The sequence below is a fragment of the Barbus barbus genome, assembly GCF_936440315.1.
Source record: "Barbus barbus genome assembly, chromosome: 25".
Classification (NCBI taxonomy): Eukaryota; Metazoa; Chordata; class Actinopteri; order Cypriniformes; family Cyprinidae; genus Barbus; species Barbus barbus.
In genome coordinates, this window is record NC_136753.1 from 24541058 (window position 1) to 24562952 (window position 21895).

General features: G+C 34.9%; 1 protein-coding gene across 2 annotated transcripts in view; it reads right to left on the bottom strand.

The window, feature by feature from the left end:
• The window catches only part of LOC306845229 (calcium/calmodulin-dependent protein kinase type 1-like), a gene marked incomplete at its 5' end in the record, with an annotated part of 24869 nt that extends 3368 nt beyond the window's left edge, over positions 1–21501 (bottom strand). The window contains 11 exons of one of the 2 annotated variants that reach the window (XM_079377901.1): positions 821–992; positions 2027–2114; positions 2223–2301; positions 2572–2684; positions 3740–3815; positions 4059–4185; positions 8872–9010; positions 9158–9232; positions 10836–10967; positions 19332–19442; positions 21301–21501. In XM_079377901.1, the coding sequence (XP_079234027.1) occupies positions 821–992; positions 2027–2114; positions 2223–2301; positions 2572–2684; positions 3740–3815; positions 4059–4185; positions 8872–9010; positions 9158–9232; positions 10836–10967; positions 19332–19417 (1087 nt within the window). Of the gene's footprint in view, positions 1–820; positions 993–2026; positions 2115–2222; positions 2302–2571; positions 2685–3739; positions 3816–4058; positions 4186–8871; positions 9011–9157; positions 9233–10835; positions 10968–19331; positions 19443–21300 lie in introns of those variants that run through there. The other variant, XM_079377902.1, reaches the window with a different exon arrangement.
• Positions 21502–21895: the final 394 nt, after the last annotated feature.

Sequence of the window (21895 nt, forward strand, 5' to 3'; positions counted from 1 at the left end):
AAGCTAAACAGAAATATAAAAAATTCATAAAACTATAAAAATATTAATAAATACTATAATAGTACATAAATAATGCTAAAGTAACAGTAATTTAGCCATCTTAAAATTCCACGACAAATATTTTTTACTTAACTTTAAAAAGTTATTTATTTGTTTGTATATTTATTTTAGGTTCAAAAGTTGTTTAAATGGCACTATCAAAATATTTAAAAATAGAAACAAACAGTTGAAAAATAACTTGCGACAACACAATAAAAACTACATCTATATTAAGATCTTTAAAGTTGATATTTGACAAATTATAATTTTTTTTAATCTACTTAAGTGCTTTCTGAAAACATGACCTTATCAATTATCTTTAAAAAAATGCAATACATGCTGCGGTAATTTTTCTACAATTGAAATAATTCCAAGAAGAAAACTGGTTTACTTAACAGGTTGTATGTGCTAAAATCCGAATCAGAATTAGAATGAGCTTTATCGCTAGGTATGTTTACACATATGAGGAATTTGTTTCCGTGACATAAGCTTCCACAGTGCAACAGAATGACAGAACAACAAACACAGATAATAAAAAAAGAAGTAAATAAGGAATAACAATATACAAACTGACAATTGTACGTACAGGTATAACAATAGACAGTTTTGTATGTACAGGTATATTATGCGCAAGTGAAATAAGTATGTGACTAAGTATGTGTGTTAGATGAATAAGTGTATAAATAGTGTGTGTTCCACAATTAATTGTCAAGTAATAATTTTATTTATTATTTAGGATGGATAGTATGTGACTTTCATTCGAGAATGATCTCAGGCGTACTGTTGTCGTCTTCCTCCTCGTCCTCGTCCTCCTCCTGGTCGAGCTCTTTGGCGGGCAGGAGCAGGTGTCTGTGGTAGGGGCTGGTGGTGGTGATTTGGCTCGGCCCCTCTAGGCTGGTGCTCAGCTGCAGTCTCCGCATGTGTCTGACCACTGCTGTCGCGTTGAATGCTTGCTACAGGGACAAGAACAAGAAATAACGTGCCTCTGAAATATGTTTACAAGTATCTTTGAGAACATTTCAGTGAGATTGAGGAAATCTATTGCACATCTGCATTCTATATACATATAAACATATATAGGACCCTATGAAAACCATTTTATTTTTACCCAAATCCTGTTTGAATTTTTTCTAAATTCCATTTTTATTCTATTCAATTTTTCTGGATCTAATTTTTTGTCCGGTTTAAATTTTTGTGGACTCGTTTTTTTAATGGTTAAACTAAATTTTATTTAGAATTTTTATTTTCTTAAAAAAAAAAAGAAATCATGGAACGTATACAATTTAATAGCAATGTATTATTATCATTAAGTTGAACAAAAAATAAATTTTTAGGGCCCTATGAAATTTTTATTATTATTTTTTTTCCTCAATTTCTGTGTTTTCTGTTTAAATTTTTCTGGATTCTATTTTAATGGTTTCATCAAAAACATATCTAATTAATTAAATGCATGCAAACAAATTAATTTATTAATTTGTTTAAAATATTAAGGCCCAATAATGTTTTTGTTTTTTCAAAAATTATGTGTTGTGTATTTAAATTTTTGATAATCAAATGAAGGTATAAAATATTAATTTATCTTTTTATCAAATAAACATTATACAATCTCTTTCATTTTTTGTCAAACAAAGTGGCGCACAAAGGAGGTTTACTGTTAAAAACATAATAATAATAACTACTACTAATAATAATTGTATTATTATTAGTAGTAGCAGCATTACATGAAGACAAACATTCTTTAGTACAAAAGTAATATATTTCTGTCACAATTCCACAAGAAACTTATATTTTGATGGGTTACTGTGAAGACCTTTACGTTTCTGTGTCTATGTGATAAAACAATAGTTTATAGTCATATGGTGACACTGAAAATATAGCTCAGGTTTATCGCAGTTTATTCTTGCCAAACCAAGTAAGCCATATTCAAAAAACATCACCCAGATCTGTTGAACTGGAAATGCAAGATGTGACAAAAAGGGATTCTCACCTTCCATTTACTTTTGGCAAAGTTCTTCTTGATCTGAGCGCTGACAGACTCATGAATGTTCCTGTCGAGAGCCGTGTCTCCAGAAATCCTTCAAAATTAGAGATGAGTTACTAATGCAGTTTTGTTGAAAAGAGGAAAAGGATATTATGATCATAGATTAAGTCCAAAAATAAGACTTATTTTTGGGTAATCCTACCATGGGTGCTGTAAAGCCTGTTCACATGTGTATCTCAGAGTCGGATCTTTCTCCATCAAGTGACTGATGAAATCCTTGGCTGGGATGGGATGTGATGGACAATGGTTTGCCAAACAATATTCAAGCATTAAGAAAGCATTAAGAAAATGCCCAGGATTGAGCTCATCAGTAGGTTTTTCTTCACTGTCTGCACTCCTATTGGCAGACAAGTCGCATTATATAAAAATGAACTCGGTTTAACATTCCTAATGGTATTTTTATTTTTAAGAACCTGCTGTTGAGCCCAGTTGGTGCAGTCATTTGTATCAAGAACTTACAAATGATTCCATTATCATGACTGAAGATGTACCTGAGTCAGAGATGTCGTCCCAGTACGGAGAGTCAAACTCATACTCTGCTTTGAGAATCTGCTCGAACAGCTTGGAGTCATTTTCATCGTAAAATGGAGGGTAGCCACATAAACTGGAAAAGACATAGCTTTGTAATAACAACCAACAGACTGTTAGTTATCCCTCTTATTAGTTGGCTAATCATAAACAAACAAACAAATCAATATGAAAGATATAAACTCAAAATTCTGCCTTTTTTTCTCAGTACTGCATTATATAAACTTGCATTATTATCCAAAAAAAAATACAATGTATTATTATTTTTAAGTTTAACCAAAAATTCATTTTTAGGGCCCTGTGAAATATATTTTTTTATTATTATAATTTTTTTCTCAATTTCTGTGTTTTCCATTTTAATTTTTCTGGATTTCATTTGAATGGTTTTTATCAAAAGCATATCTAATTAATTAAATGCATAAAAACAATTGAATTTATTAATTTGTTTAAAATGATAAGGAAATTCAGAAATTACGTGTTGTGTATTTTAATTTTTGGTAATCAAATGAAGGCATAAAATATGAATTTAACTTTTTATCAAATAAATATTATACAAACTATTTCATTTTTTGTCAAAGAAAATGGTGTAGGATTCTGAGAAAACAGATAGATACTAATGCAATTCTGAGAAAAAAGTCAAAATTACAAGTTTATATCTCACAATTCTGACTTCATTTAGCAGAATTGCAATGAAATTCTCAGGAATTCTGGCTTGGAGTTTATATCTCACAATTCTGAGAAAAAAAGAAGTCAGAATTGTGAGATGAAAAACTCTGAGTTTATTTTTTATTCAGTGGCGGAAACAGGCTTCCATAGAATTGACCATAAATAAAAAAATAATGAAAATAAATTCAATAAAGTATTTAAATAAATAAAAAATTGTAAATATATAAATATACACAAACAAAATGTTTTTGATATGAAAAAATATGAAATATTGATTGAATATTTAGATTGAAATATTGATTTATGCTAATTCCTCCCTTAATAAATAAATGAGGATTGACCATAAATATAAATACATTCAATACATTAAATCAAATTCCTATAAAATTGACAATCAATCAATCAATACACACAAACTAAATTTTTGTGATATGACAGATAGCCTACAGATTTAGAAATACTCACAGAATATAAGAAATCACTCCTATGGACCAACAGTCTACAGCTTTACTGTATGGTTTTTGTGCCAAGACCTCTGGAGCTGATTGAGAGAGCGAACAAGAGAGAGAAGCTTTCAGCGTTTCTTTTTTCTGTTTGGTTCACTTTCCTTTTGAGCTTTGTAGAGAACGAGGGCAGCATCAAAGAGGCACTTTAAAATGCTAGCACTTGACACTGTACGGCATTTCAAATGACTGAGAGCCTCTAAAAACCGACACATAACTGACCCTTGCTAAAGACGGTGAAATAGATTGAAAAAGGCAGGAAAAATAGCCCTCAATCATACCTACGTATCCAGGTGTTCCACAGGCAGTTGACATCACACTTCCCGAGTCCTCGATCTTAGACAGGCCAAAGTCACTGATCATGATATTGGAGTCCTCCTCCATACTGTAGTACAACAGATTCTCTGGCTGCACAGACACAGAAAGAGAATGAATGAATATAAACTGAACGTAATTTCCCCTGAATCACATTAAATCAAGTCATATCTTGCTACATTTTATGGCCATGCATTGGTGAACTCTCTTCACCATATAATCAGACTAACCTTCCATGTTAATTGAAATTTTTCTCAGGACCATCTATGACAAACAGCACACAACAGGACATTTTATTGGTCACTTGGGCTATGTTTGAAATAGAATACGACTATAAAACTCTACTATTTCTATAAAAGTCCAAAAGTAATTTTTTTTACAAAATTTTGTTCAGCGAGGATGCATTAAATTGATCAAAAGTGGCTGTAAATGTTGCAAAAGTTTTCTATTTCAAATAAATCCTGTCCTTTTGAACTTTATATTCATCAAAGAATCCTGAATTAAAATATGGTTCATATTACTTCACAATATTAGTGTTTTTTACAGTATTTTAGCAAATAAATGCAGTCTTTGTCAGCTGCTTTAAAAATCGTATCCACCCTAAAATTCTGAATTATTTTTTTGAGTGAATATATTGTCATATTTTCTTGCCTTGACTAGCAAGAAGCCTATATATACTTACTTAATAACCTTAATGTTATGAGGTTGTGTGACAGCAATGTGGCATAATATAGTTTAAAAATTCAACATATGTGACCCAGGACCACAAAACCAGTCTTAAGTATCAATTTTTCGAAATTGAGATTTATACATCATCTGAAAGCTGATAAGCTTTCCATTGATGTATGGTTTGTTAGGATAGGACAATATTTGAAAATTTCAATATTTCAGAAAATCGCCTTTAAAGTTGTCCAAATGAAGTTCTTAGCAATGCATATTACTGATCAAAAATTATGTTTTGATATATTTATGGTAAGAAATTGACAAAATATCTTCATAGAACATGATCTTTACTTAATATCCTAATGATTTTTGGCATAAAAGAAAAATCGCTAATTTAGACCCATACAATATATTTTTGGCTATTGCTACAAATATACCCCAGCGACTTAAGACTTAAGAGGTTTTGTGATCCAGGGTCACACACAGTGCCTTCCAAAAGTATTGGAACAGTAAAGACAAAATTGCTCTGTTGGCTGTGGAGTCAAGACATTTACAAATATGATTAAAAGATGAATATGAGACAAAACTACAGAATGTCACATTTTATTATTGGGTGATTCAACACAGATGTTTTACCAGCTAAGAAGTTCAGCCAAGAAGAGTTTCATTCCTCTATCTGATGTGAGCATAAGTATTGGAACAGTTGCCTCACAGGCCTTTCTAAGTGATCAGCTGTGTCCTGTTGCATTAATTCTTCAGATATTAAAAGCAGGGAATGTGTTATATCAGTTATATCCATTATTCTGAATCTTGCATTCGACACACACACACAAACCAGGATGAAGACTAGGGAGCTGACTTTGAGAGAAAAGCAAGCAATTTGGATGCTAAAAGAAAAGAGGAAGTCAGTTAGAGCTATAGCAAAAACAAAGGGCAATGGAGAAATCAAGAGTTTGGAAACCACCAGCAACCAACAACTACCTGATTGGCTGAGAGAACCACAGTAGCTGATGACAGAAAAATCATAAAAGCTGTGAAAATGAACCCTAAAAGATGTGTCTGTAAAATCACCAACAACTTCCAGAAAGCTGGGGTGATGCTCTGACAATCTTCTGTCCTCAGGAGACTTTGACAGAATTACAGATGCTACACAGCAAGATGCAAACCTCTGACCAGCAACAAAAATAGAAAGGCAAGATTAGAGTTTGCAAAAAAGCACAAAGGTGAGCCAGAAGAGTTTTGGAACTGTGTTTATGGACCGATGAGACAAAGATGAACCTTTATCTAAGTGATGGGAAAGCAAAAATGTGGAGAAAAAAAGGGAACTGCAAATGATCCCAAGCATACAGCCTCATCTGTAAAGCATGGTGGAGGTGGTGTCATGGCATGGGCATGCATGTCTGCCTCTGGAACAGGCCCTCTCAACTTTACTAATGACTTAATGTATGATGACAGTAGCAGAATGAATTTGGAAGGGTTCAAAACCAACTTGCCAACCAATATTCAAGAAAATGCCACCAGATTCATTGGGAAGTGCTTCATATTGCATCAGGACAATGACCCAAAACACCCTGCCAGTTCAGTCAAGGAATTAGAAAAAAGTCTTAGATTGCCCAAGTCAATCTCCAGATTTAAATCCGATTGAACATGAATTTCACCAGCTGGAGAGAAGAGTAAAGGCAGAAACGCCCCCAAACAAGCAACAATTGGAATTGGCTGCATTAAAGGCTGGGAGAAGTATTTCAAAGGATGAGACCAAGAGTCTGGTGATGTCTATGGGTCACAGACTGCAGTGATTGTGCGCAAGGGATCTGCAACTAAATAATAGCTTTTAATCTTTTATATCTGCCTTATGTTCAACTGTCCCAATACTTATGCTCACATCAATGAGTGGGATGAACTCTAAAAGTGCTGTTCTTTTTATTTGGTAAAACATATATGTGTTGAAACGGCTAATAACAAAATGTGACATTCTGTAGTTTTGACTCATATTCATCTTTTAATCATATTTGCAAATGTCATGGCTCCACAGCCAACAGAGCAATTTTGTCTTTACTGTTCCAATACTTATGGAGGGCAATGTATATACTGACATATATATACAGTGGTGTGAAAAAGTGTTGGCCCCCTTCCTAATTTTTTATTTTTTTGCATGTTTGTCACACTTTAATGTTTCAGATCATCAAACAAATTTAAATATTAATCAAAGATAACACAAGTAAACACAACATGCAGTTTTTGAATGAAGTTTTTTTTTATTATGAAGGGAAAACAAAATCCAAACCCACATGGCCCTGTGTGAAAAAGTGCTTTCCCCCTAAACCTAATAACTGGTTGGGCCACCCTTAGCAGCAACAACTGCAATCAAGTGTTTGCGATAACTTGCAATGAGTCTGTTACAGCGCTGTGGAGGCATTTTGGCCCACTCATCTTGGCAGAATTGTTGTAATTCAGCCACATTGGAGGGTTTGAGCATGAACCGCCTTTTTAAGGTCATGCCACAGCATCTCAATAGGATTCAGGTCAGGACTTTGACTAGGCCACTCCAAAGTCTTCATTTTGTTTTTCTTCAGCCATTCAGAGGTGGATTTGCTGGTGTGTTTTGGATCATTGTCCTGCTGCAGAACCCGAGTTCGCTTCAGTTTGAGGTCACGAACAGATGGCTGGACATTTTACTTCAGGATTTTTTGGTAGACAGCTATGAATTCAGCTGTCTACCAAAAAATCCTGAAGTACAATGGATTTGGCCATTTATCCCATTTATGGCCATTTATCACAGCAAGTCTTCCAGGTCCTGAAGCAGCAAAACAGCCCCAGACCATCACACTACCACCACCATATTTTACTGTTGGTATGATGTTCTTTTTCTGAAATGCTGTGTTACTTTTACGCCAGATGTAATGGGACACACACCTTTTTGAGTATTTTCCCAAAAGTCTTGGGGATCGTCAAGATGTTTTCTAGCAAAACTGAGACGAGCCTTTGTTCTTTTTGCTCAGCAGCGGTTTTCGTCTTGGAACTCTGCCATGCAGGCCATTTTTGCCCAGTCTCTTTCTTATGGTGGAGTCATGAACACTGACCTTAACTGAGGCAAGTGAGGCCTGCAGTTCCTTAGATGTTGTTGTGGGGTCTTTTGTGACCTCTTGGATGAGTCGTCGCTGCGCTCTTGGGGTAATTTTGGGGTAAGTGGTGAACTGCTGGGAAGGTTCACCACTGTTCCAGGTTTTCGCCATTTGTGGATAATGGCTCTCACTGTGGTTCGCTGGAGTCCCAAAGCTTTAGAAATGGCTTTATAACCTTTTCCAGACTGATAGATCTCAATTACTTTCTTTCTCATTTGTTCCTGAATTTCTTTGGATCTCAACATGATGTGTAGCTTTTGAGGATCTTTTGGTCTACTTCACTTTGTCAGGCAGGTCCTATTTAAGTGATTTCTTGTTTGCGAACAGGTGTGGTAGTAATTAGGCCTGGGTGTGGCTAGAGAACCAGAACTAAGGTGTGATAAACCACAGTTATGTTTTAAGGGGCGGGGCACTTTTTTCACACAGGGCAATGTGGGTTTGGATTTTGTTTTCCCTTCATAAAAAAAAACCCTTCATTTAAAAACTGCATGTTGTGTTTACTTGTGTTATCTTTGATTAATATTTAAATTTGTTTGATTATCTGAAACATTAAAGTGTGACAAACATGCAAAAAAATAAACAATCAGGAAGGGGGCCAACACTTTTTCACACCACTGTGTGTATATATATATACTAACATACACATATTTAACATACAGTATATACTGCTTTGGTATAGTTTTAGAAAAATAACAGGTAGTATACTGTGCAGTATGCAGTACTGTAAGCATTACACTTGTATTCTATTCCAGCCTATTTCTGTCAAGTTGCGTAGCACTGTATCACTGCCTACTGTTAAATCTCATTGGTCTGATTTTCAGCTCCACACAGCTGAATATTAAACATTAAATACTTTTGTCAGTGATTATGTCCCTTCGTGGCAGCATCTGGCTTGCAGCGAGGACAGAAAAAAGATTGCATGCTGAATATTTTCACATTACGTTTGGTTAGAAAGGCAGTGTGTAATTATAGGGAAAGAATATGTAAGCATTACCTTCAAGTCTCTGTGCACAATGCCCATATCATGCAGATACATGACCGCATCTAAAATCTGCCGAATGAGTTTGCTAGCATCTCTCTCTGTGTAGAAGCCTTTTTCCACGATCCTGTCAAAGAGCTCTCCCCCCGATACGCTGTGAAGACCCACAAACACAAACTACAATTAGCACCTCTACTATAATCACACAAGCGTTCAATTGACACTGCAAATTAAACCAACATCAGCCAGTATCTTTTATGTCACTATGGTTGATGTGGTTATGGGTGCTGAGAAAACTCACAGCTGCATGACCAAATACAAATGTGACTGACTTTCGAAGATGTCTTCCAGTGAAACAATGTTCTCATGTTTTATTCTGGAAAAAAAAAGAAAACAGCAATGATTAGAATCTAATCTGGCACTCAGACTTATTATTTCAGCTGATGGAAAGTAAAATGGCTTAAGACCCTTACATTAGGGACCAGAACTTGTAGGATCCAACTTGTGCAGGCTGCAGATTCATATTTTACATTGTGTATAAGTTGATTTATTTCACTATAAGGCAGTGTTACTTTTGTATTATTTATATACTATTATATCATATTATATAAATATTTTGAATTAGCTTTTATTTTATGTTTTCAGTTTTTATTTTAATTTTAGTTCATGTTTTACTAATTTTATGTTTTTGTCTTTTTCGTTTAGTTTTTTAATACATCTATATAACTTTAATTTAATTTCAGTTTAACAACATATTTATTTCAATTATTTTTCAATTTATTTAAAAAGTTTCTTTTTTAAGTTTCAGTTTTTGAAAGAATTAATGAATGAATAATTGAACGAATGAATAAATGAATAAATTAATTAATTTTATTTGCCAGGTGTGCACAAATACACAGTGAATTTTTGTCAATTATTTTATTTTATTTTGATTTGTTTTATTTTATTTTATTTATTTATTTATTAGATTTTTATCATCAAATTCCAAATGTATTTAAATACTGAAAACTATTTTATAACAATGATAATCATAATAATAATCGTTTTTGTTAACAATAAGGAAATATAATATGCATGTGAAAGTGATTGCATTGCTCTAAAGATCTTTTTATGCTCTATTCACGATGGCTTTCCTTCCTTCTTCCCTATCCTGAATGTGCTTTCTCAGTCTCTTTTATGAAGCTACACCAGCTATACTATCAGACATTAATAACATTTTGCTCCATCTTCATTTGACTTCCACGCTTTTGGTTTCCTGCCTTCCATTTGATTACAGTTTTTCACACCAGTGGTGGGATTCTCTCTCTCTCTCTCTCTCTCTCTCTTAATTCTATCCCTATTCTTCCTCTTCGGTCCCTTTCTCTCTCTCTTTCACAATGCTGCTGCGGGGAACCTCCATACCATCTCAGCCTCTGTGTGTGCTGTTGCCCTGGCAACAGAGTCACTAAAAATAGGACCATCTCCAGTACTCTTGACATTTCCGGTACACACTTCTATGATTTCTAAAGCTATAGCACATTTTTTATGGCACAGATAGCATTCACAAGAGCTTCTCTTCTCTCAAAGAGCAATCTGGCTTTTAAGAGGAAAACGAAGAGACCTTTCAGCATCTTGACTGCCAATTATCCTTAACACTACCTCACAAAGAATCAAGCTCTCGGCAGCATCCGTCCTATATCTGCACACAAATCATGACATGGTTTCGCTTGATCTCAAACAGTGCTGTTATCTGTTATTCGCCCTGTAATCAAAGAGTTCAGTCCCAGATACCATGGTATACTAAGGTGTGCTGCAGACTACAGGTTTCCTTTGTTTGGCTTTCTCCATATATGATAAATGTTTCCTCTCCTGTATGAAAAATTAACAGCTTAAACCAGCCTAAGGCCAAGTTGGTCCTCAGCTGGTTGATCTGCCAGCTGTCCATCTTGACTATCAAGCTAGTTTTGTATGCTGTAAATCATTAGATAGCCAGTTCTGACCTGTGTAGCACAGCAATCTCATTCTCAATGCTGTTCTCCTTTCCCTGCAACGCTTTCTTAGGGATGCATTTAATGGCCACGAGTCGCTGGGTCTTCTTCTCCTCAGCCAGAAACACCTCAGAGAACGCACCTCTGGAGGACAGGAAAGATGGAGTTAGTGCTATTAGATATTTAACTTCCCCCAGTGGACCTATTGTTATGAAAGCAGACATAAATCAATATATTAACCAGAGCTGCATTTCCCAAAAGTAAATGCACCCACTGTCTCTACAATCTACTTAGGGTAATTAATTTACCAATATTTCAAAATTATTAACATCAGTCAGTAAGCAAAATCAAATTTGATTATTTAAAAATATATATTTTTGACAATGGTAATTGTAAATATTAACGATATTGATTGCATTTAAATGTTTTAAAGAATTTCAAATATTTATTGTAAATGGTACATGATAAAAACCTGTTTTTATGTTACGTTTGCCACCAATATATGATATAAATCTGGTATTTGCCAGAAATATTTTAATACAGTTAAGAATAACAACCAGGGATAAACAGCATAAAAATAGCATATGGTATCTTTCAAAGGTTTGGAGTCTGTAAGTTTTTTTTTTTATGTTTTTTGGAAGAAGTCTCTTATGCTCATTAAGGCTTCATTTATTATAATACAAAAATGTACTAAAAACTGTAATATTGTGAAATAAATATATTAAATGTAATTTATTCCTCCGTTGCAAAGCTGAATTTTCAGCATCACCTTCCGAAATCATTCTAATATGCTGATTTGCAGATCAAGAAACATTTATTTTAATAAAGTTTATAATGAATGTAAAGTTTAATAAACTGCATTTATTGATAAAGAAATCTTTTGTAACTCTATAAATGTAGTTACTGTCCCTTTTGATCAGTTAAATGCATCCTTGCTGAATAAAAGTATTAAAAACCTCAGTAGGCCTAGTGTAACTCTGAACAGCTTTAAAAGTTAATGCACATAAGTTTTTCTACATCACTGATGGATTGATAGTAAACGCATTGATGCATTTTTACCCTTCAGTGGTAATTCAGCCCTGATTTTGTTGTGTAACACAACACAAAAGGGACGTAAACAGCGCTGACGCCTTTTCCAGAGTATTTTTCTTTTTTTGTGTGTTGTTTACGCAACAGAAATATTGTGAGCGGCTGATATTTTATCAGGCCAGACTCTTCAGGTGGGGAAAGATGAAACAGTGTGCTGTACATCTGCATTCTCCAGAGGGACACAGGTAGTGCCAGAAAAAGACAAACAGCACAAGCTGTTTAATCATCCAAGGAATGTTTCCATGTGTTAAGGCATCTGGGTGTGTGTTCGTCCTATTTCGAGCATCTTTTCAGGCTTGCAGGTTAGTAGACAAAACACATTCATTCTCGTTCTCTTCCTTAAACACAAAGCCTGTGTGTTAAAACAAGCACAGTCATGTATAATCTAGCTGTCCCAAACACACACTCCCTAAACTGCCTTCTTAATCACAGAGGGAGCAATTAAACATTCAATTTGCCACTAAGGAATAGAGGAATAAACAAGTTAGAGAATAAATGACAGTAGAGGAAATTTCTTTTCCTCGCTTCCAAGATTAATTTTTATATAGTGCTAAAATCCTAATTATGATTTCAAACATTCCATACGTTTTTTAGATATCTCAAACAATTCAAAAATAACATCTTCTAAACATAAATACAAATACCAGCTAACAAAAATATGTTCTAAGAATACCCATTTAGTTATGAAAACGTTATTTCTGAGATTCTTTGTACAGAAGATGTCCTATTTTTTAAATGTTTTAAAAGTTTTTTTTTCTTGGTTATATGATTGTTAAAGAAGTATTAAATTATATAATTTCTCAACATCATTGGAATATTACCGTTGAACGTACTCTGAACTTTCTGAAATGAGGAGTAACATTTAAAAAATGATAGACAAACATCAAAATAAAACATTTCAGAAAAAATTCCACAAATGATGTATAAATAACCTTTTTGTAATGTTTTGAGAACATTATTAACGACAAGATAACTTTAAACAGCATTTTATTAACGTTACTAGAAGAATGTTTGTTCTTAACTTTGAGAGAGCCTTTAAAAAATGTAAATATATTCAAATTTGACTTAATATTTAAAAGTCTTTCAAAGCATGTGTAAAACATATAATGAAGAAAAACAAGTGAATATGAGCATAACAGGAAATTTGGGCTCAGTCATTATGTGTCGTGTACAATTTTCTGAAATCACAGAGGACAGTTTTTCTTGCATGCGTGCCTGTCTGTTTCCATGAGGATGCTTTCAATTAAAAGGACCTTATGATATGTTGTTGTTGAGATAATAAAAATAAAACGGAAATCTCCAATGACCTGGAAGCCATGCTAGTGAGTCATGATCACAGCAGGGTTGTTTAGTGAGAGAGAGCAGCTCATACAGCGCTGCAGCTGTCAACAAACTTTCAACTGGACTCGTATCACAGACTTCTCAGACTGCCTTAAGTGGAAAGGGGGAGGCGCGGGGGGCAAAAAGGAGGTCGGGGAGAAAGAATGAAGGAAAGAAAGAGAGAGCGAGGGGAAATGAAGAGAGCGGGAGCTGTGCTGTTGCCGTGAGACATGGTGTAATTAAGGCCTCCCATGGCTTCCTGTGGGTAAAGGAGGAGGAAGAGAGGAGAGAGAATGGAGATTAGGAAATGATACAAGACAGCCGATGTGGGTGCCGAGGTCTGTAAATAAGAAAATTGTTTTGCAGAGACATATAGCTGATGGAATGCCTTACATATGTTACAAGGCCAATCATTTTGCACTAAAATAGATTAAAAAACACTCATGGTGTAAAGTGTTTCTCTAGTGAGGGGTTCAGAATCATGGCTCAGTCATTATATGTCAATTTCCTGATATCATAAAAGATGAAGTATTTTAAACATATTTTTGGTGCATTATACTTACTGTTAATTCATTGCTTCAATAACTATAAAAGTAATTTAAAGGGGTCATATGATGCGATTTCTAGTTTTCCTTTCCTTTAATTTGTTATGTAGCTGTTTGTGCATGTATAAGATCTGCAGAGTTACAAAGCTCAAAGTCTCTAGATCTAGCTGATCTAGACCGGGCTAAAGTGCCTCATTAAAACACGTCCCCACATGTCTACGTCACGATGTGGAAATATTTTCGTAATGCCGTCCAAATGTTCACGCAACGAAAGAAGGCATGGTTTCAGTAACCGCAGTCGTGTTGATGCAGCCTGTGTGCTTCTATGCGAAAGTAAAAGCACTTTATTTGGCCTTCTGAAAGTAGATGCAATTAGGAATCATTGGTTAAGATTTGTTTACAACAGAACAGCACAACCCAAATGTTCGAATTTGTGCAACGCATTTTATGGACGACAGCTTCATGAACCTAGGAGAGTACAAGGCTGGCTGTGCACAAAGGCTATTTCTAAAAAAAAAAAGAGGGTCAATTCCGACTTTGCTATGACAATCTGGCACTTCTGAATCAGAGACTGTAAGTATGTTTTGTTATTAGTTTAAGTATAAGTTACTACAGTAATGTACAGTATTTGAAAAAATATGTTTTTTGAACATTAAAGCATGTCAACATATTCTGTTACCCCAAATACACAAAATAATTATCTTTAAAATAGCATCATATGACCCCTTTAAATCTCATTTATTAAATAAGAGCTTAAAATTCTATCTCTGAATTGTCTCTCTATTCTCTCTCTCTCTCTACACACACACACATACACAAAAATATATTATTTTAGTGTGTTTGAATCATTTTTTTGACAATGTCTAGTAGAGTTATTCAAGTAGTACTGACGCTGCATTTCATTTAACCACTGTACCTGACCTGGAAAATAATCCGTGAAGCAATAATCCAGTCATTCAAAGATTTAATGCCGGAACACTAGACATCTCTCATTATGATTTTAATTCCAGGAACAACTCAAATTTTTATCTATCATGCCTTTGTCTACCACAATAAATGATCAGTTTTAATTTATTACATTAAAATTATTAAATACATTTTTTCTCAGCAAATATTGATCAAATTGATTGATTTCCCTTGTAAAAAAGGCTTTTCAAAACTCACTCTGAATCACACACTCACTCTAACAAGCTGTGATTAATAATTGAACAAAAATGCAGCATGAGTGGCTCTTTTTTATGGATGTCTTTTAAAAAGGTAGGTTGTTTGGGGAGCTTTTTCTTCCCTTAGAAAGCCGTATAGATTTAGCTGTTACTACTGACTGAAAACAAAACAACTCTGACATCATACCAACCTGACAAAACTGGCCTTCTGTTAAACTAAGCGTAGTCTTTCAAAACACCTTTCTCGTTTTGTTTAGGAAGATTGGGAGTTTAAATCAACAAAGGGACCTTTGATAAAAACAGCTCTGAATTCTTATTCATCCTACATCTGTGACACTCACATAAACATAAACCTTGGTCAAAAAAATCTTATCCTGTCACCATAGCAACCAGTTTCCTTTGACCTCTTCTGCCCACTTTGTAAATAAGATGAACACTGTGAATGACTAAACCAAAAACAAAACAGCAAAGTCAAAGTGATGTTTGAATTCTGTAAGCTTTGAAAGAGCACAAATATACACAGTCCATTTTGTTTCCCAAATACCACTGTTTACAGACAGCAACACAGAAAAAACACTGAAAAAAACAAAAATTTCAAATACTAACCTCTTGTCTCACAAAAACAGACCTTGTTCTTACAGAAACAAGATAAGCTAACTGTTATTTGTATATATTAGTTAGCGCAATGACTTAAGCACATACTCATAACATATCATAACAAAGTCTCCAAAGTACCACCCACCTGTTCTTAATTATGTTAACAGCCATGTACGTTTGTATAAACTGTATAAATTACAATATGGAAAACAACCAGAATGGATAATGCTTACAGTTGCAATTAACTATTAACACAACTCTTATCTTATGGGGAAGTCGTGGCCTAATGGTTAGAGAGTCGGACTCGTAATCCAAAGGTTGCGGGTTCGAGTCTCGGGCCGGCAGGGATTGTAGGTGGGGGGAGTGAATGTCTAGCGCTCTCTCCACCCTCAATACCACGACTGAGGTGCCCTTGAGCAAGGCACCGAACCCCCAACTTCTCCCTGGGCGCCGCATCATAAATGGCTGCCCACTGCTCCGGGTGTGTGTTCACGGTGTGTGTGTGTTCACGGTGTGTGTGTTCACGGTGTGTGTGTGCACTTTGGATGGGTTAAATGCAGAGCACGAATTCCGAGTATGGGTCACCATACTTGGCAGTATGTCACTTCACTTCATCTCTTTTTATAGCTATCCTTCAAAACACACATTACTCAAACATTAGTCTCTCGATATACTGTAGCAAATCCTGCATTGTCTGCTAAAATTAAAAACTCTCTAGTCTTCAATTGTAAACCGTTTTTCATGTTTTTAATCAAAATCCAGGTCCGCAGTTAGATAAGACAGAGCAGATACAATTTCCCCAGAATAAATCAATTGACTCCACTCAAAGAATTCACGGCTAAACCAATTCCATAATCTACTTTAGAAAAGAGGCTTTCTGTCAACATATACAGTTAAATCCTCTGAACAACGCTTAATGGCAAACTAGTCAAAACTGCATGACACTGTGAAAGCAAAGCTAGGTTACAGGTTTGCCTATACAGAGAAACCGTTCCATTTTCTGTCTATAGTTGCATTAATGCGAGATTAATTGCGCAGAAAGGACAAAGAGCACTTTTTGATTTATGACCATACAGTGTGTGGTCTAAGAGTACAGAATGACAGAAATCTTTTGAGCCATCTTTCTAAAGATCAGCAGGCTAACCTTTTCCCACAATATTTACAGGTTGCTTCTGCACTGCTATTGATACAACATTCCTCAAGAAAGTTTTCCTTGAAGTTTTGGACTTTCCTATGATTTATCACTCTCTTTCTCTCTGTTTATTTCTGCTGATGGGGTCCCAGCTGCAGCAATCTTGCCTACTACGCAGTCCGCTTCAGTTCATTCAGCTCTCTGTAGAATTCATTGTTTGCTGACAAAAGAAAACAAGCATGGACTGTGCCTCTTAGCACAAAGCTAAAATTGCTCATTGACATTGATAGTTCCATTGTACCATTTACAATTAACGACACTACTCCAGTCCAATGCAGGACATTTAAACTATAGTTATAGAGTACAGAGTGTTCACTGACCATCTGATGGATGTGACAAACAAGACTGATTGGCTGGCTTGGATAAAAGTGTCTGCCAAATGTTTATATATAAATGTCATGTACAGTAATACTATGCAAATTCCGAAGAAACAAGTCATGTTTGCAAGATACAACGGGATTCATTTATAAGTAAAACCATTCTACCATAAATTGTCACATTCAATTCAATGCAACAGTTTATGTAACACTGTGTCTACACTAGAAATGACAGACGTCACATTGCTTAAGGCGGTCAAGCGCTGGAAGTGTCGAAGCTGCAAGTCACCTTAAAGGGACAGATCACACAAAAATGAAAATTCTGTCAACATTTACTAAACATCAAGTGCGTCCAAACCTGAATTTCTTTGTTCTGTTGAACACAAAAGAAGATATTTAGAAAAATGTACATAATCAAACAGTCCCCATTCGCTTCCGTAGTATTTTTCCATACTTTGGCAGTCAATTCAAAAGAAAACCATGTATTTCAAAAGGAAATCTTATAAAATTATAGCCTACATGTCTTCGTTAAAGTGACTTTTGATCAGTTAAATGTCAAATTAAAATATTAATTTCTTTTAAGGAAAAAATCTCACTGACCCCAAACCTTTAAAGAGTACAGTGTATAATATTTACAATTAATAAAAATCAACCCAGGATATGTGTAAATAGAGTAAAATGTGTACTCATGTTAAAAGTGAAATTAAAGTGGCTGAAAATACTTTTACAAAAATAGAAAAGTGGGATCTGTCAACTAAAGGTGCATTGCAATTTACCGCAAGGTATCCACCTCCAAACAAGACTGCACTTGGCCAATTTATATATCATTAAAATGGACTTCTTCTGTTGATGTAGACATTTCTTTGCCAGAATAAGCTGCAAAGTGGTCCAAATTTTATGCTTAAGGTATAAAGGGCTGAGGTTTTGGTACAACAAAGGTCAAGACTGACAATTGCTCCACAGTGATGCTAAGAATGTATCTCTGGTGAGTGTGTAGCATGCACAGCTCCAAAGAAGGGGATTTAACATGAGGCTGGCCATGTGAACTCGAGCTGAAGTAAGCATGCCCAAATGATTATGTTATGCCATCTGAAATAGCAGTCATTCTGGCCGCAGGAGGGGAGAGACACTCATAACAGCCCTCTGATGAATATTATATGCTAGTGTATGTGTCTGTGTGTGCGTGTCTGAAGGTTTCATCACAGCTCTACGCTACTGACTTTCCCCTCAGCAGTGCCTTGGAGGATAGCGATGTGCTTCCCACCCAGCATTCGCCGTCCTGCTTCTCACGTGCTTCGTGAAAGATCTTGCGTGAGTGTCACTAAGATTCGGCATGGCAGATCTGTCTGTCCATCTGGTTATCCCTCTCTCTGTCTCTCGTCCTCAGCCACGTCGCCCAAGATGCACCGAACGTGACAGTAAAATGTACACACTCTGCCCACGCACTATAAATATATCTGCGACATAAAAGGGCTAGTGCACTTAAGGTCGACGAACGCTCTCTTGTCCTCGGCTACGACTGGCTTCATGAATAATAGAAGCAGGTCTACATGACTTCAAACAGAAATGTTGTAGTTGATTTTGTAGGAAAGCATCTGGGAATAATATAAATGTGAATGTAAATTGAACTAATTCCCAATATTGACGGATAATGAAAGTCCTGCTGTGTGCCACACCGAGGTGTCATTAATCACACCAGGCAAAGTGAGAAAAAGAAGCAACTGCTCCAACAGAAAATGGATGAGATCCGTTTCTGACGCCACTCAGTGCCAATATACTCTGAATACTGTTTTCATAATGCCAACTTGACATATTGTTATTCTCAACTCACTAAAACAAATGAAGGGGAGCTACAGAGCTACAGAAGAAGATTAGGAGTAAGAATACTTGTTGGTACAGTAGTTGCAGGTGTGATTCAACAGTTCCAAACTGAACTAAAACACTGTGAAGACCTGATTTTCCTGTCATCAAGAGTTCTTTTATTAATTTATGAAATCACTCAAACCAAGATTATTATCGTTGTTCATTTAAATAAATCTGAAAAAATATATATTAGAGCACAAAATCACAAAAATGACTAAAACAGAAAGTGAAATAAAAATAATTTAAACATAAATAGTAATGAAATCACAGAAAAAAATACAAAAAATATACTAAAATTAAAACTGAAAATATAAAAATAAAAGCTAATTCAAAATATTAATAGTGTAAAAATAATACTACAATAACACTTGTTTCTGGCCACTTATATTGTAAATCAAGCAATTGATTTATCAAACACTCACGTCCCCAAGACCTCCTTGAAATCGTAATTTTCCTTGATATCACTTGTCTTCTTTTTCCATCCATTTCCATCCTCTCCTAAAGGCATTGTATAGTTGATTTCCACTCAGGAACTTAACAAAACAGAAGTAGAGATCAGTGAATAAATCAATGAAAGTCAATTCAATAGAAAATTAGACATAGAAACAGAACAGAGAAAACAATGTTGCAAAAAACGTGGCTGTATTTAAGAAGAGTGTTTCTGGTTTCATGGCTATTATTAAATCTTACTGCAATAGTGTGGCATTGTTCAGGTGTGTATTACCACATCTCACTGCCACTGAAGCCTGCATGTGTGAATGCCGTCATCATGGTACCTGTTACTCTTCTCAGTGCAGGGGAACATGGGCCAAACCAATAGTTTGTGGTTGCATAAGCCATTGTATTTAGCCTAAGCATCTACAGGGACTTCTTGAGCACATTGTCATCTGTATAAGCCAGTGGCCAGTTTTACTATTTATAGATTTTGAGATTCATTTTTTATAGCCAAACTCTAGTGATTCTGTTATCAAGATGATTAAGCAAAAAAATAAATAAGAGAAAGTAATGCATACTCACATATTCATAAAAAAACTTTGAAACTATTTTGACATGAAAAATATTTGTTTAAAACTAATGTATTGGCTGTTCTAAACTTCACAAGTCCTGCCTTAAAATCCTCAATAATTTCCTTTACATTAAACTATTAATGAGTCTAAATGGATAATCGGGATTTATATGAATATTAATGTTCCTCTGAGGTGCCACAACTCATTTTAACTGACACACACTTATTGATATTTCCAATAAGTTCTAGGACGAATTACAAGACATACATTAGAAAGCCCCTAATTGTTTTTTTGTTTTACAATTTTCTGTAATTATGATTAGTCATGTATTTTTTATTTTACGTGGCATATTTTTTCATTATTATTATTTATTATGTATTTCTAATTCTACAATTTATTAACTTATAAAATAAAATTTTCTCTGTTACTATGCTTTTATATCTGTCTTTGGTCATTCCTTAGTCATTGTAATATTTGTCATCTTTAAATACATTTTAAATAGATAAGCACTGGTCATATGATAAGTTTGATTGTTGTAATTCTGGAAAAATATTCTCAAAGGTCACACACCTTCTTTCACTGACAATTTGTTGACAAAGAACAAAAACAATATCAGCTCAGTTATACCCTGTTCATAGAAACCAAACCAAAGTTGTCAATATAACAAACAAGATTCAGCAATCCATTGAAACTGTACATACAGTAAATGTATCATGCATATATCATAACATTTATCCTGTCAACATTCAGTTAAAGTTCAAGTTCGATTTTTCAGAACAAAGTACAAAAATTAATTTTATTGTATTATTTTTGGACCTGGTACCAAAGCAATGCAATGGTGTTTTAATATGTATCATAGTAATTCCATGCTATACCATGGAATATGAACATGACAGTCATTCAGGACCAGTACTACCACGTTACTTTTACCAAATTAATATACATACGACAAAACAAGAAAAAAATCAGCTTTGAACTGCTGTTCCACGGATAAATTGTAAACATGCAATGCACAAAACCCCTTACCACTATCTGAAAGTGCTTCAAGCAATGCGCTATGCCAGTGGATGCATATTGTTCGTGTATGAATGTGTGTGTGTGTGTGTGTGTGTGTGTATTCAGACACTGCGCATAGATGCACATGCATGCACCTGCACCAATAATCTTCTAATAACAGACAACGAAGCATAAACATGAATTGACTGAAAACTGAAAAATGTTGGTTTTAAATCGACGTTATCTTACACAGAATCCTAATATGCAACATGGACTTTTGCATTGCCCTCATCACACATGAAACCTTGCAGTGGCATTGCAGAAGATTCTGACGCTATATTAAATCAGTTCATACACTTTATCCGCTGACTTCAAATAAATGCAATACCTGATCGTCTTCTCCTACGGACGGATGGTCCTCTTCTGCCTCTTTATCGACGAAATAGTTGCGGGATCTACCCTGACGTCAAGTAGCGACTGGAGGAGGCGTCTTTCATTTGACAATATAATGATACAGTCCGGATACTACGATACTATCCCCGAGTATGGAGCTTATAATATGACAAAACTATTTGAATTTGAATTGTGTAAATTTGGATTATTGACAGGTGTCATTTAACAAAACTGAATATAATGTGGCATTTAACATAGTTCAGAATTAGATTTTTTTAAAACTTGAATAATGAACATTTGAAATTAAATAACTGATTTTTTTATGGCAGTTTTTTTAATAGACGTATTTTCAAACAGCGGATTTTAAGTTCTGAATTCTTTGAATGCAAATATCCAGTTTTAAAAAATACAGCTTCAAGTTTTCAAGATGAAGGAGAAATTCGGAACATTAAATTCAATATTTAAAATTCAGAAATTCTGATTGTACAGAAAGTAGGTCAGAGGTCATCCACAGGGAAGAGTAGATAATCCCCGAAAAATCGAACGAAGCATTTACTGCGACCACCGGGAGGGGATATGTTCGGTTCACT